The sequence below is a fragment of the Coffea arabica genome, chromosome 2c (assembly GCF_036785885.1).
Source record: "Coffea arabica cultivar ET-39 chromosome 2c, Coffea Arabica ET-39 HiFi, whole genome shotgun sequence".
Lineage (NCBI taxonomy): Eukaryota > Viridiplantae > Streptophyta > Magnoliopsida > Gentianales > Rubiaceae > Coffea > Coffea arabica.
This window is the reverse complement of record NC_092312.1, coordinates 13753285-13767779: the sequence shown is the minus strand read 5'-3', so window position 1 is coordinate 13767779 and position 14495 is coordinate 13753285. Positions and strand designations below refer to the sequence as shown.

The 14495-nt window shown below is 36.9% G+C and overlaps 2 protein-coding genes across 5 annotated transcripts; one reads left to right on the top strand and one right to left on the bottom strand.

The window, feature by feature from the left end:
- The first annotated feature begins 96 nt into the window (after window positions 1-96).
- LOC113722176 (protein DOG1-like 4) lies at window positions 97-1319 on the top strand. The gene has a single exon (XM_027245663.2). It carries the CDS (start codon window positions 349-351, stop codon window positions 1060-1062), a length of 714 nt encoding a protein of 237 aa, XP_027101464.1. The 5' UTR covers window positions 97-348; the 3' UTR covers window positions 1063-1319.
- A 2619-nt stretch (window positions 1320-3938) lies between these two features.
- Window positions 3939-12807, bottom strand: LOC113726174 (protein MALE DISCOVERER 2). 4 transcript variants are annotated; one of them, XM_027249737.2, is made up of 14 exons: window positions 12422-12807; window positions 11693-12216; window positions 11441-11573; window positions 11145-11216; window positions 8806-8949; window positions 8564-8704; window positions 7317-7412; window positions 7140-7225; window positions 6601-7059; window positions 5207-5400; window positions 4926-5058; window positions 4672-4826; window positions 4372-4554; window positions 3939-4273 (listed from the first exon to the last, which is right to left on the bottom strand). In XM_027249737.2, exons 2-14 carry the CDS (start codon window positions 11808-11810, stop codon window positions 4013-4015), a joined length of 2175 nt encoding a protein of 724 aa, XP_027105538.1. In that variant the 5' UTR covers window positions 11811-12216; window positions 12422-12807; the 3' UTR covers window positions 3939-4012. The 4 variants fall into 4 exon arrangements, with proteins under 4 accessions (XP_027105538.1, XP_027105539.1, XP_027105541.1 ...); XM_027249738.2 differs by having other exon boundaries at window positions 5207-5397; XM_027249740.2 differs by having other exon boundaries at window positions 7140-7201.
- Between the last annotated feature and the right edge of the window lie 1688 nt (window positions 12808-14495).

Here is a 14495-nt window from a genome sequence, read left to right as displayed (position 1 = left end):
CTCTTCCATTTCTTCCAAATTACTTCCATCCAAACAACGCCTGAGAGTGGGAGAGAGATTTATGTTATGCCATATTGCCGTCCCCAAGCTGCTGCAAAGGGTTGGCCAACCCTAGAGATCGACTGTTGGCTAATTGCTTGCGCGTAAGCCATGCAGGAGCCACGCATTTCCTAAACTAAGCCCCCTCACTTGCAGCGTGTCCCTGGCTACATCTTCCATCTGGTCTCCTCATTTTTCACGTCCACCCTTAGGCCACAACATCTATATATAGCCTATCTTTGCTTCAATGAACCTTGTTCTCGTTTGGCTCCCATCGGTCTCATTTCACATCTTTAACTTGGAGAAAAAATGAGAACCAAAATTGAGGAGAAGTTCTCCAACTTCTTTGAAATATGGATGTCTAAACTAGAAGAATATGTACAGCATCATCTCACTCTCAAAAAAGAGAACAAATCTGCTGATGAGGAGGTACATTTTGTGCCATTAGTGAACAAATTAACACAACATCACAAAGATTACTACACTGCCAAATGGGCTTGCGCCAGTGAGGATGTTTTGGCCTTTTTTACACCTGTTTGGTTGAGCCCTTTGGAGAATGCATATCTATGGATCACTGGTTGGAAGCCGTCAATGATTTTCAGGCTTGTTGATTCGCTAAGGAAAGGCCAAGTACCCGGTGCAACAAGTCTGGCTGATTTGAGTGAAGAGCAAGTGAAAAAGATTGAAGGTTTGAGGAGCAGGATTAGGGTGGATGAGGAGAAGGTGGAGAGGGAGATGGAAAGGCAGCAAGTGGCCATGGCGGATAGGAAGATGGTGGAGCTGGCGAGGCTGGTGAGTTTAACCAAGAATGGCGAGCACCTGGCGGCGGCCTCGAGTAGTCAGATCAATGGGCTTGTGGAGATGGCGATAAAAGAGCTGCTGGCTGGCTTGGAAAAAGTGATGAAAATGGCTGATTGTGTGAGGCTTAAGACTCTGAAAGGAGTGTTGGATGTGTTGAATCCAATGCAGAGTGCGGACTTCTTGGCTTCTTCATCAGTGCTGCAAATTCAGATGAGAAAATAGGGGAAGAAAAGAGAAAAAAGGTCCGTTAATGAATGTGAAAATCACAAGTAGCTAGTAATTATGTTTAGTAGAATCTAGTTGGTGCATAATATATGTGTAATATATGCACCTGTAATGATGTGGTGTGGCTTGTCTTTTTTATTTTTACAAAAAATGTAATGTTAAAAAACCAGAAAATAATTCTATTAAAGAGCCCAAGGTCATATCATAATAAGAAGATACCATGAGTACAGAACTCAAAAGGTTAGAATTGAAAATGGCTATTTATATGCATGCTATTATGTGCAAAATATATGATGTCTCGATCACCAAAGAATTGATTTAATTTTGTTTCAAAGATACCATAACTGGATACTATGTCATTCTTATTCAACCTGGCTGCGCTCTCAATTGATGAGTTCATCCCAATGTTTCATGTCTCGTGAGCCATATATGTTTTTTCTGGCGAACCATGATACATATAGAGAGAGGGGATGGCTTTATGTTGAATTATGTGTACATGAAATCCCTTGTAAGCTTTTCTGGAAAAGTTCAACTGGTTTCCTTGTAGAAGTTGTTATAGCAAGGACAAAGCATTAATGTAAATTTTAGCCAAAGTAAAATCTTTGGTCTAAGTCTCTAAGACTTCGGTCTAGTGGTCTTTTTTTTTTGTTAGCAACAATACATGTGTATAATTTACTCGATCCTAATCTAATGGGAGAGGGAGCCTAAGGAGACTGTGACAAGGGGCTAATGGGTATTCAGGTCCAACTAAACTAAAGGAATATTATGATACAATTCTTAGATTTTTTTTCACTGCAGAAGATTTGAACCCTCATCTATAACTCAAACCCTCCCTGATGGCTGCTGAGCCATTAGCTGGCCCAGTGGTTTCGGTCTAGTGGTCGAGGAGGCAAATTTGAGTCCCTCTGGGGAGCAGGTGGAGAGTTTGACTCCCGCTAGCTGCGTTATCTAGGGAAGGTTGGCTTCCTGTTCTTCGACAAGTTCAGAGAAGGGGCAGTAATGCACTTGTTGGTGGTTTGCAGGTGTCTCTTTTTTCTCCGGTCCTCATACATAGCACAATTGGACACCTCCCCTCCTATAATGTAGGATTAGGATAACCTGTTTATAATTGAAAAAAAAAAAAAAAATCTCTGCTCAGAGCTTATATGCGACACACCAAACAATTTGACGTACCCATTGTCAACCGATCTAGATTAGTTGGCCACTAAAGAAAGACAAAAGTTCCACTTAAGAAAGTTAAGGGATTTGAAAGTCCTTACATACATTTCATGACCAGAATTTTCTGTAATATTTTTAGAGAAAATGTAATTTACAGAAAATTTAATTTCCTTCGAATTTTCAATAGTTTAGTTGACTTCACCACTATTCCTCTCCCCCTCCTCTAGTATAGGACTAGTTGTAAAAATGTTGTATTGGAAAAAAAAAAAAAAGAAGCTTTAAAATATTGTCATTAAACACGGTCCAAAACAGCAATTGAATCGATCGAGTTGGTAAATTGACTATAGAATCATGCTAGTTTACCGGTCTGACCAAAAACAGAAACACAATTATTTGGACCGAGTGAAACCGATAGTTGAATGGAGAGATCGGGAATCCAAAATGATTGTATTACTATGAATCTTTATCTTCCAAAGAGAAAAAACTATGACCTTGATCATCTTTTACGAATTCTTTCAAACTTTTCAGTCAACTTATCATTTACAAGTATACTTCGTATAATTTTATAATTTCTACTTCTCCAAATTAATAGAAAGCACAAAAAGATGACTGACAATAGCATAATTATGTTCGGGACAACTAGGATTTGGTTAAAAACTTAGATTATGTAACTTTAAAGAATTATTTTATAGAACCTACCAATTCAACCAATTTACTTACCAATTGAACTATTCACCCAAAACGAGTTGCCGGCCGCCCTCAGGGGTTTGGTCTAGTGGTTGAGATTGCTGAAAATGGAGCCTCAGGTCCCTGGTTCGAACCTTGCTGCCAGCAAGTTGCTGAGGGTGGTGAATAGTCTGCGGGGTCCACTCCCTGCGGGACACACCTAAAAAAAAAAAAAAAAAAAAAAAAAAAAAGAGTTGCCGGCCGGGGGTTTAACATGTAACATTGTCACGCCTCCCTCCAGCATTAGATTGACAGTAGTCGGATTGAAGTATTGGTAGTTTTCAAATTCTTCATTACAAATATTAAAGATCATCTGGCAGCTTAAATCAGCAAGTCATTGGCAGTTCCTTAAATCAGGATGATTATTCTTCTATTGTTTTCAAAGAATTTGAAAATTCATGTACCCACCCTAAAATCCAAAGTTTTGTCTGCATCATCCAATGCGAAGAGCTGGAAATAAAAATTCCCTTTTGTTGCAGACAAATATATTAGAATTATTTTTTTCCAAATAGTCTTATCCATCCTTGAGACTTTTTGTTGCAACTTGGAGACTTTTTCAACCTAAATTCGGAAGTGTTGATTTCTTGCATTGCAGAGGTTCGGAGGACTGGAGGAATTTAAGACCAAGACATTTGAGCTGTTGTGTACAACTTTTTGCCAGCAGCAAATTTCCTGCTATATGATCAATGAAAGCTTATCCATTTATAGTCTCATCAAAACTTCAAAATTTGGTCATGTTGAAACCATGAGTAAATGATAATCCTACACAGGGTTTCCTATGACACACACAGGATAAATACATATAAAAAATCTCTTTCTGACTCAACAGCAGGTTAAACAACTCTTACATGCCAGTTCATAATCTCTATATACATAGCTTAGGTGCGTGGGACGAAGTTTTGTCCCGCTTGAAGTAAACAATTGAAGAATAAGAATAAAAAAATGGCATACCAAAGAAACTGGAAAAAAAAAAAAGATGTATATTGGAATTTTCGATTTTGTTGAAGGCACGATAAGACTAATATGCAAACTTGAGGCACCATGTAGACACTGAGCTGAATATTTAAGCTGCCTCAGAAGATAAAATCTCAAGTTCAGCCCACCAGAGCGGAGAAAGCCGTGGGGTTGCTGAATCAGGTGATATGTCAAGGGCATCTCTCAATTTCGTAGCTACTTCCTTCATGGTTGGTCTCTTTCTTGAATTTTCTTGAATACATTCTGCAATAACCTCACAGATGATGTCAAGCTCGTTATTCTTGAAAGACTTCAGCGTTGGATCAATCAGATAGCTGATGCTTCTCTTATCATTCAGGTATTCCGCAGCCTGAACAGTGTGATAAAAGTCATGTTGAAGCAAAAGATGTAAAATGGATTCGAAGAGTTAAAAGGTAGGGAAGCAAGAGAATCTGGTAGGAAATTTACCCAATTTAAGAGAGACCCGTGTTCTTCTGAGTAAGGAAGCTTCCCAGAGATTACTTCGAGCAACAGTAATCCAAAATTGTATACATCACTTTCTTCATCCTCAAGCAGTGGATATTCCAACTGCTGCCCTTCATGCTCTGCAGATTTTTTAACAAATTCATCCCAAAAGGCTATGTCTGCAATCTGAGACCGCCACAAATTCAGTTGGTTAAGTTTCCACAAGTCATTATGAAGGATACAAACACAGTCTGGTCAATCTAAATAAACCCCTAGAATCAGTACGAAGATATGCATCCCTACCTTGGCAGCATAATCATCCGTCAGAAGTATCGCTTTGGAGTTCAAATGGCCATGTGGAAGTGGAGGATTGAGACCATGCATGTGCTGGAGACAGTAAGCTGTTCCTATGATAATCCTCATCCTTGTACTCCAGTCCAGATGTTCAAGCTCTTTCACTGAGAATCAAAAGAAAACAGGTTAATGCAACTTCATAAACAGAAGACTTAACTTTTTAACCATTAGACATCTTGTTGCCATTATAGTTACCGACTCACCATGCAGGTGCTCAGATAAACTTCCGTTTGGTGCATACTCAAACACCATCATTCTCACAAAAGGATCATCCTCCTCGCAGTACCCAATAAGATTCATAAAATTCTTGTGGTTCACTCGGGACAATGAATCGATCTAGTAAAGTGCACCAAAAAAGTTACATATAAGGTATTACATTCAAGAAAAACTGAAGATAACTTCGCACAATAAACATTTTTGAGGATAGGGATCATAGTGATTTTCATCATTTACAACCCTGCCAGAACTACCCACGAAAACTGACCTTCTTCCTGAAAGCAATTTCTGCGCGCTTTGACCAATCGTTCAGTGAATTAACAACAGTTGAGGCAACAGCAATTTCTACACCGCTTGATAAAGTTCCCTTGTACACAGTCACCGTATCATGTGCCTGAACAATATTGCTGAAATCCTCGCATGCAGTCTCTAGTTCCGCACTGTTGAGCTTAGGGACCCCTGCTATTTCAGATAGATGGTTTATGCATGTTAGCTGCAACTTGAGATGCAGTTTATAAATTTCAAGAAAATGTTTACTTGATACACTATTGCAGCTGTAATCTATATAAGGTGATCATTTTATTAAGAGAACTATTTTAAGGATGTACTCATTCTATACGAGTCACCAACGAATGCTGCAACTGTTGCATGGTATGAATTTGGGGCACAGACGAGGAAAAGATAAGATTCATCATCCTAACATAAAGCAAGATCTTTAAGACCATATGGAAGGGTATAAATTTTGACATGACCCAATCACTATGAAGAGTATGAATTTGCAATATCCAATGAGTACAGCAATAGTTCCTTCAAAAAGATAAGTCAAGGAAGTGATAAGAGCAAGTATCAGAAAGAAACAATAGCCACTCAGAAAAGATAAAGGATCAAGCAGGAATTTTCATTTAAATACACAAAGAGACAACATAATACAGTAGTGCATGTTTTAACAAATCCTAGACCAAGTTGATTACATATTCAGCTATTTGTCTGTGCTCTTCAGGGTCTTGCAGGATAAATGGATTTCACAGCCATTTTCATGACTTCTGAAAGTGTCATTTTATAGTTTGATGTATCACAGACATGCTTTTGTTTCAACTCCTTGAACCATCTATAGAAGCTTTTGCCTCATTCTTATACAATTGACATGTAATATCTGTTTCAGGTAGGTTATTTTTGCTGAGCTCATTGGTTGTTTTACATAGTCTAAGTGATCACTTGATATAAGAGATCAGTGAAGGGTATTATGCAACCATGTGGAACGAAGGAACTTACGTTCTATAGTATTGCTAACAGATGTCTCCATTTGAATTGCTTTTGTACCTACCTTTCTACTCTAATTATCATGTTTCTTTTCCTACCTGTTCATGATACTCAGCTTCACAAAAGTTGTTCTGATAAGACACTTGTCAGTCAAATTATTTCCAAAATATAGAAATATGGAAAGTTGAATGACTATTTGAACATACAGTTGCAGGTGAGTAGAGGGTACACAAAGGCACCAATAAGCTTCTAATAACCAACCAAGTTTTCACTGGCGAAGTTATCCAGTTCAGGAGTTGAATCAATCAGCAGTCTTTGGGGACAGGAAACATATGGTGAGGCCATGGCCAAAAACTATGCAACATTCTGCATGCTACCACTTCAGTATTAACAAAAGATTACCTGTGACAAATGCTTTCTGCAACTGTCCACTTAATCCAGTCTTCCAAGGGCCAATGTTTTTTGCTGTTCTACCTCTGATGACAACAAGAACGGCTGCTGCAAAAAAGAGCAGGAAACCTCCGCTTGAAATTCCAATTATATACTTCCATGTGTGCTCAGAGTTCCCCGCTGCAGGAGGCTGTTTGTCAGCAGGTTGGTTGACAGAGGCAGAGGTTGGATTTGATGTGTTAGGTGATGGAGGCTGCAAAGGACCTGCAGGAATGGAAGAGGAACTGTTCTTGCTTGGAACAGCAGGGAATGACCCACTACTTGTACTGCTTGGATAAGAATTAAAATTTCCAACTGGATTCCCATTATTAAAAGGGTACGCAGCAATATTATTAGGCTGCTCAACCAGCTTTCGCCGTCTAACATCAGCCATGTTCAGCAGATTTTGTTTGACATCTAGCTCAGATGCACCTGTTAAAAGCCAAATCAGCATCATATCCAAAAATCATATAACTCTAAATATAAGTCAAGCCAAGATAGTATTGCATTACTTGGTACATTGTCATAGGAATCACTGGCATCATTTCTGAAGGAGCCCTTCCCAAATCTGTACCTTAACAAAAGATGGTCCACTTTCCTTTATAAAAACATATCATGAATAAAATTTTGATGTACTAAATTATTAGTTGTGTATCGTCTCAGATTGAATAAATATTTTCATCACTTACATGGGGAACAGATCAAAGTAGCGATTTAACGTTTCTTTGATTGGTGTCAGCAAGGAATATTCTTTTCTCAAGGATTTGAGATTGCTTGACCACTCACTGCCAAAAAAAGAAATGAAAAGCTCAAATACAATGAAGAAGAGAACATGCTTCGGTGAGATGCTTGATTTTTGAATTGTATATCACACCAATGAATAGACAGCTGAATCACTTCTCCTTAGAAGAAAAACATAAAAAAAAAAAAAAAAAGGAACCAATGGGAATCACAAGATAACCATAAAGTGCGACTAAATGATGATCGTGATTTTAAGTACATAAAGTTTGGATTCAATCATCTGTAGCTAAAGGAGAATAACTGGTCCAGAGATAGAAGTATTTTCCTAAATCTGATTTGACATTCTGGGTATGGTGCAAAAACAGGAGTAAGATTTTCATCAACTAATCTAAACATGTTTTGGTTGATAAAGATTACAGGCACGGGTACAAAAAAAAAGTACAATTATTACAGTTGGCTGAATCAAGAATGAAAAGTATGAAAAAACCTGACCTTATGAATCAGATATAACAGAAAAATCTAGATTTCACAGGGATAGTTACTTTCGTTTTCCAGTTAAGAGAATAATTAAATGCAAGTATTGTACAGATCTAGGGATCTAGCACCAATTCACATACAGGAGAGCCAGAAAACCTTATTTAGACGAGGGAGATGGATTAGGTTTATAGGAAGCTTGCTAGCTATATCCAGTAGCCAAGGAGTGTGCAGGAGTTCCTGCATTCCCATGATATTATTGTTAAACATTTGGGTCTAACTAACACAATCTAACTTGTACTTACCATCATTTTTGTTGATCTTTCTTTTGGTTGTTTATTAAAATTTTCCTAAACAGGAATCAAAAAGATGCTGTGTTAATCCACACCTAAAGGTTTCATATAACGAGCTCTTAAGATCAAGGCCTTCTATTTGGGCAGACTAAGCTCACTCCTTCATAAGAGTTTAAGTGCTGATCAGAAGATTGAAGCAAATATTTTGCAAATCATTTGCACAGACCTACTTCAATTCAGTGTATTAGTTCGATTCCTGATTCCACAGATCTGAATAGGATAGTAGTGGCTAATTACTCGCAGATGGTCCTAGAAGCAGATCAACCTTGATTTCTTTATGAGCGACTAACATGTCCACTGAGGGAGGACACAAAACTCCAAGAAACACCATACTAGTTTCATTCAGTGGGAAATTATTTTCGTCTTACCAGTGCCCAACTTTTCTGCTGAAACAACCAACTTCTACTGCAGCAGGGATAAGGTTCACATCAAACTGCATTTCCTTGAGCTGATCAAGCTTCCCAACCGCCAAAGGAATACTTCCTACAAATTTATTGTTGCTAAGCAACCTAAAATACAAAATAAATTAATAAATAAATAAAAGAAGCACATTTTAGTTATAAGCAAATAATTCCAAATTGTTTTAGGGAAGATAAAGTTCTAAACTCACAGTCGTTTTAGGGAATGCAGCCATGCTATTTCTGCAGGAATAGTCCCACTCAAATTATTGTTCCTCAAATCCAACACTTCCAGGGCTGCGAGCCACCCAAATTGCTTAGGGATGACTCCAGAAAAATGGTTCTCGCAGAGTACACTGATAAAAAGGTCAGAGGAAATCAACCGGAAACATTCAAACTGTTTCATAGTATGAGAGAGGACTTTTGAATGACACTGCACAATTAATATCCGAAGCATAAATCTCTCTTGAGGCCAGAAATTTATGTAGCATGTAATGTCTAGAAATTATTTAGATAATCAACAAAGTGCATTAACTACTATAGCTTAAGCCCAAGACCAATGTGCATAATCATTTGAAATACAATTCATGAATGATGATGCTATCTGGTTATCTAGTTTAAGAAATATACAGTATACATTTTCTTCTGAGTGTTAAGGGCTACGTATTGCTTCAAAATAGATAATAGCATAAGTATGTTTTCACAAGATAGCATATGCTGGTTAAGGTAAATCTAATAGAGCATCAATAATTCACGTCATTGAGGCCTTTATTGTGGTGTTATAATTTCAATGCTTTGGATTCCAGTACTATCATCCAAATTATGAATCCATCCTAGATACCATGTAAAAGACAGCTATACAGTTCAATAGTTCATATGACAGCTCTGAGTTTGTAAACAGCAAAATGATTCTGTGACAGCCTTATTCTGGTGCCCTGCACATGTTATGAACTGCTGAAATATGGTTACATGAATAGCAAAGTCCATTATATATTATGCAAATTAGACTTCTTGTTAAACAAGTACAACACAGTAAACATAAGTTTAATTAGCCTAGTGTACTACAAAATAGTGGGACTGGTGCAATGCTATTGCTAAGATCTTCATAGTTGTGATCATTGTTTAAGTCAAATCTCTACCACAGCTTCTTTGTTGATTAAGTTAAATTTCACCCCAGTTTCTTGGGAAAATAAAAACTTCTTAATCAACACATAAAAATGAAATACAGAAAGAAAGAAATGAAACTTTTTAAGGAACATAAAGTGGGATGCAGAAAGAAGGAAAAGATCCAACTACAGAAGGTAAAATTTCAAGGAAACTAATATAAGCATGATAATTAAGCCTTATGAATAAACACAATTGAAGAAGATTGTGGCAGAAACACAAACACCATAACTGATGGAAAAAATCATTTTAAACATCAGGTGAGCAAATAATCTAGGAAAGATGAAAATGACTATGCTTGGTTTAAGTACATCCAATAGCACCTATTGGTGCAAGAACATATTGCCACGACTTGATAGGGTTGTTAAGAAAAGCTAGTAATCAAGCATTAGGACACGAAAAGGTACCATTTAATTTTATTATGCCAATCTTTTGATATCTTTATATGCGAACATGATAGTGAAATGAGTGGCTTCTGCTCTGGAAATTTGAGGTATAGCAGGGAGATAAGAATAAAAATAGAGTAATTCGTAGTACTCCTTTCAGCAGACAACATCTACTAGTGATACATGCATGATAAAAATTGAGTGCACACGGATCATTGATTTCATCAAAATGTATCAAAAAACTAGGGTCAAGTTGACATGCTAATTACAGGCAAAATGATAAGGAGATATTAACAGTTCCCTAGTTAAGTATTAATGTATCATATTCAGCTTCAAAGTAGTCACATTCAGCAACTATCTTCCCCATTTCTGTCTCTTTCTATCTAGTTCTGTCTGTCTGATTCCCTTCATATGCATAATTTCAATTGTCAACTGCTAATTCTGCAATAACTCTAAGCCATAGCTAATTCAGGGTGACTCCGATTGCCTGAGTAAGTTTGTTAATTGCAGCAAGTTAGTAGCCTAGCCCTTAATCTCTCGAGCTTTAAGGGCTACAAACAAGTACAAACTGAATTAGGTGTCTGCAAAACGAGTCTAATATGAAGACACAAGTGTCACACAGCGCCCAAAGTGAACGGAATGTAAGTAATTTAAGTTCTGCTTTATTAGGTGGGTGGCTCAAAATAACGTTTAGCAAGAATGTGCATCCTGAAGATGTAAGAATACCATAGACGTGGCTGATCTTACTTCTGAAGATAGAAACTATAACAGCTAAATTCTTCTACTCTGACAATTGACTTCAAAGAAGCATTTGCAATCATGACTTGATTCCATTCAAAGAAAAATTATAAAAATGGCATCTATTACAAACTTTATAAACTTATCCAATGATCAATTGCACAGATGTTATCTAAGAGGCATCAAGGGCAGTAAAAGGAGAAAAAAAAGAATTTCTTTTAAGCTTGTGATATCAGCTAGTTACACAGAGATGGAATACTTACAGAGATCTTAAGTGGGTGAGGTTTCCAAGTTCTGGTGCCAGTACACCTTCTAAAGAACGTCCATTTAGATCCCTGTACAAGATATCAGACATCAATTTGTCAAACAACAAGTTGTTCCGTCAGAATGGCAAACAAGGTCAAAATTTCAAATATGCTAAAAAGCTACTCGTCTATGATACCCTTTGGGTACTTTGTCTACTTTTTGGTGTTTTACAAACTAAGACAAGAACTGAACTCTGAACAATCACGTTTAGGACTAAGGGCAACTATTGTGATAAATCATACAAGGGACTTACAGCATCTGTACTTTGCCATCTACACAATGAACACCAGACCAAGTGCACGGATCCTTGTCACTAGGATTCCAATTTGAAAAAGTTTGAAATGGATCAGAAGTTACTCTTCCTCGAAATTCCAACAATGTGAGTCCTGAAAAGTCACACATTTACATTTAGCTTCAGAGTTAGCGAACACTTCCTTCAAAAAAAAAAAAGTTAGCGAACACTGAAATGAGCAGCAGGGCTTGAACTCAAAAACTCGATGATTACCTTCAGAATTAAGTGTGAAGCATCCCTGAATTTTCAAAACAAGAATCAAAAGCAAATAACGTGATAACTTGATTTCATAATTAGTAGTCCAACTACCACCCATTGCTCCTCGAACCATATGTTGTTGTGGTGGTGGTGGTGGAGGTGGTGGTGGTGGAGGCAGATCTTCTTTCTGCCAACAGCCAGATATACAGGATACTACACAAATACGCCAGCTTTCTTCTACTAAATGCCCCCCCGAGTAATATTATTACTCGGATTAAAGTTAAGCCGAACTAATTAACCACACAAACGAAAATACTAACTACCACGAACACAAAAAAAAACACTCACAAAAGATAAAAATCTAGACAAAGAAGTAAATTACAATCAAGAATGCAAAATGTACCACCCTTCTTGAACCTCTTCACAAAATCATGGTCCCTCATTTTGATGTTTCCTAAATTCAGACTATAAGAACTCCGTTTTCGCTACAATTGCATAAAATCCCTTTACGCGAAATTTCTCCACGATTAAACGTTTAGCTGAAAAAGGAAAAACAGAATTAGCATTCAAGTAATGTATCTAGACAGCAAGATTCTTTGACGAGACAAAACAACATCCATAACAAAAAGGAATAAAGGGTCAAAAGATCAAAATGGAATAACCGTATGATCAAGCAATGTATCTAAAGAAAAAAGCGAAAGTCATGCATGGAGATGTAAAGGCATGCAAAGTGGTTAAACTTACCAAAACGGATGGGCAAAAAGGGCAGTCAATCTGATGCTAGGATATATCTGTACAAAATTCTTTGAGTTGTTTTTCAAAGAATCTTGTCGTGAAATTTAAAGGGTCGATGGAACTGATGATGATGGATATAGAAAAAAACGATGTCGAGGAAATATATATATATTTCTTATATTTGAATGAAAATGATGGATTCTTCTTCTTTTTTTTAATTTGGGTAATTTCTTGACTGCCCTTTTCAGGAATGATCTCAGAGGAGGAACATTGTCCCTTCTGCGATCAACTTCTCTGAAACAAGGGACAAAAATGGAGGAAGAAAAGACGAGAAGCTTTCTCTCTCTAGAGAAAATGTTTGTTTGCTCGCACTTTCTCTCTCTCTCCAACACCACCCCCGAGGAGTCACTGTGGTTTTTTTTTTCTTTCTTCAAATAGGGAAAATTGCTGTAATGGTCCTCTTATTTCCAGAATATACTTTTTATTTCCCAAGCTATATACTTTTTATTTCCTATTAGCTGTATTTATAATGAAATTACAGTGTGATCCTTGCCTAGTTGTCTCAAATCTTTTTGTTTACTAAAATAAATAAACAAGAAAAGTTGGGTGGAATAATTCACAAAAAGGGAAGGGAGAGGGAATAAATATGTCGAAACTCTAATCATCATATGCTCAAATTAGAAACAAGAACCATCAATTGTGGCCATAGAATCTCATATTCATCTCAAATTTTAAGTCTAATTTTTCTTTCTCACACAAAATGCAATATTCAAGTTAAATGCAAAAAAGTTAAAAGGCAAATGTAATTTTTAAAAAATTTTTTTTAAATAGGTGAAGATTTGGATATAAGATGTACGGAGGGAGAAGGGGAAAGCTGAATCCAAGACCTATAATTCTTGAAACTTCAAATTTAATTGCTGAACCAAAACTTTCTCAACAAAAGATAAATGTAAGATTTGAATAAATAAATTGTAAAAGTAAATTCTCCCTCTTGCTCCAGTAAAACAAGTAAATATGGTTCAACAAACTTGAAAGGCCTTTCTTTTTTTTTAACCAATTTATGCAAGCATTGCTCGACCAAAAACTGGCAAAAATGAAATATTGTAAAAATATGCCACTAATTGAATAGGTGAGGGTCTAAAAAGGGATCCTATTGAACTTTGAGGGAGCATATTAACAATAACCTTTGAAATGCTTGTTTCCGGACAATTTGCCTGCTCAAAATAATCTTTGCAGAGGACCCGACTTGACTTGATGATGTGGGTCACAACCGGTAAACGGTAAACCGGTGGGGAGTTGGTGTGACTATTGATTCGCCCGGCCGTAGTGATGGGTGGTGGTGAGGGCCCCCACATCCGAAGTACTCGGACGCGGTTTTACAACCGTTGGTCGGGTCCCACCCCACAGGTCATTTGATATGGAGAGCAAATGGCGTGCGTCCCTTTTGCTCTTAGCCCCGATTGGGCTTCCATTTTCTACTATTGATTTATTATTTGCGCAATACAACACTCATTGAAAATTCTTTTGGCTAAAGCATAAAATCTTCAGGCTGTTTTTCTTTTGAGAATCCACATATTTAACTACCATAGATGTTTTTCTTTAGCCCAAAATTAGATATAAAAGCATGCAAGATAAATAAGTAAGAATAGATATAATTTAGAAGTTTCAAGTTTAAATCTCTCATTCCTCGTTCTCATGTCTTGACGTACTTGAATTCACCTAAAACATATCATATTTATGATCTCCAAGAGAAGAGGCTTCTTTTGATAAAATTTTTGATATAAGATACAAAAATAAATTCAATAAATTTTTACCTTAATGCGTATCCAACGTCGACAAATAGCAACAAATTTGCTTCACCTTCTTTATAGAAAGTCCTGGCAGACCTCGACAAGCCAATTTCACGAAAACTTCAATGGGACCTAATGGACCAAAATCGCAAAAAACCTCAATTGACATCTCACATCCTCGAATTATTTTTCCACTCTCTATATTGTTATGTCAATTCCATTCTAAATCAAAATGACCACCATCTTGAGTTGTTGCATATTGAAATTGACATTCTATTGAAATTTTCAACAAC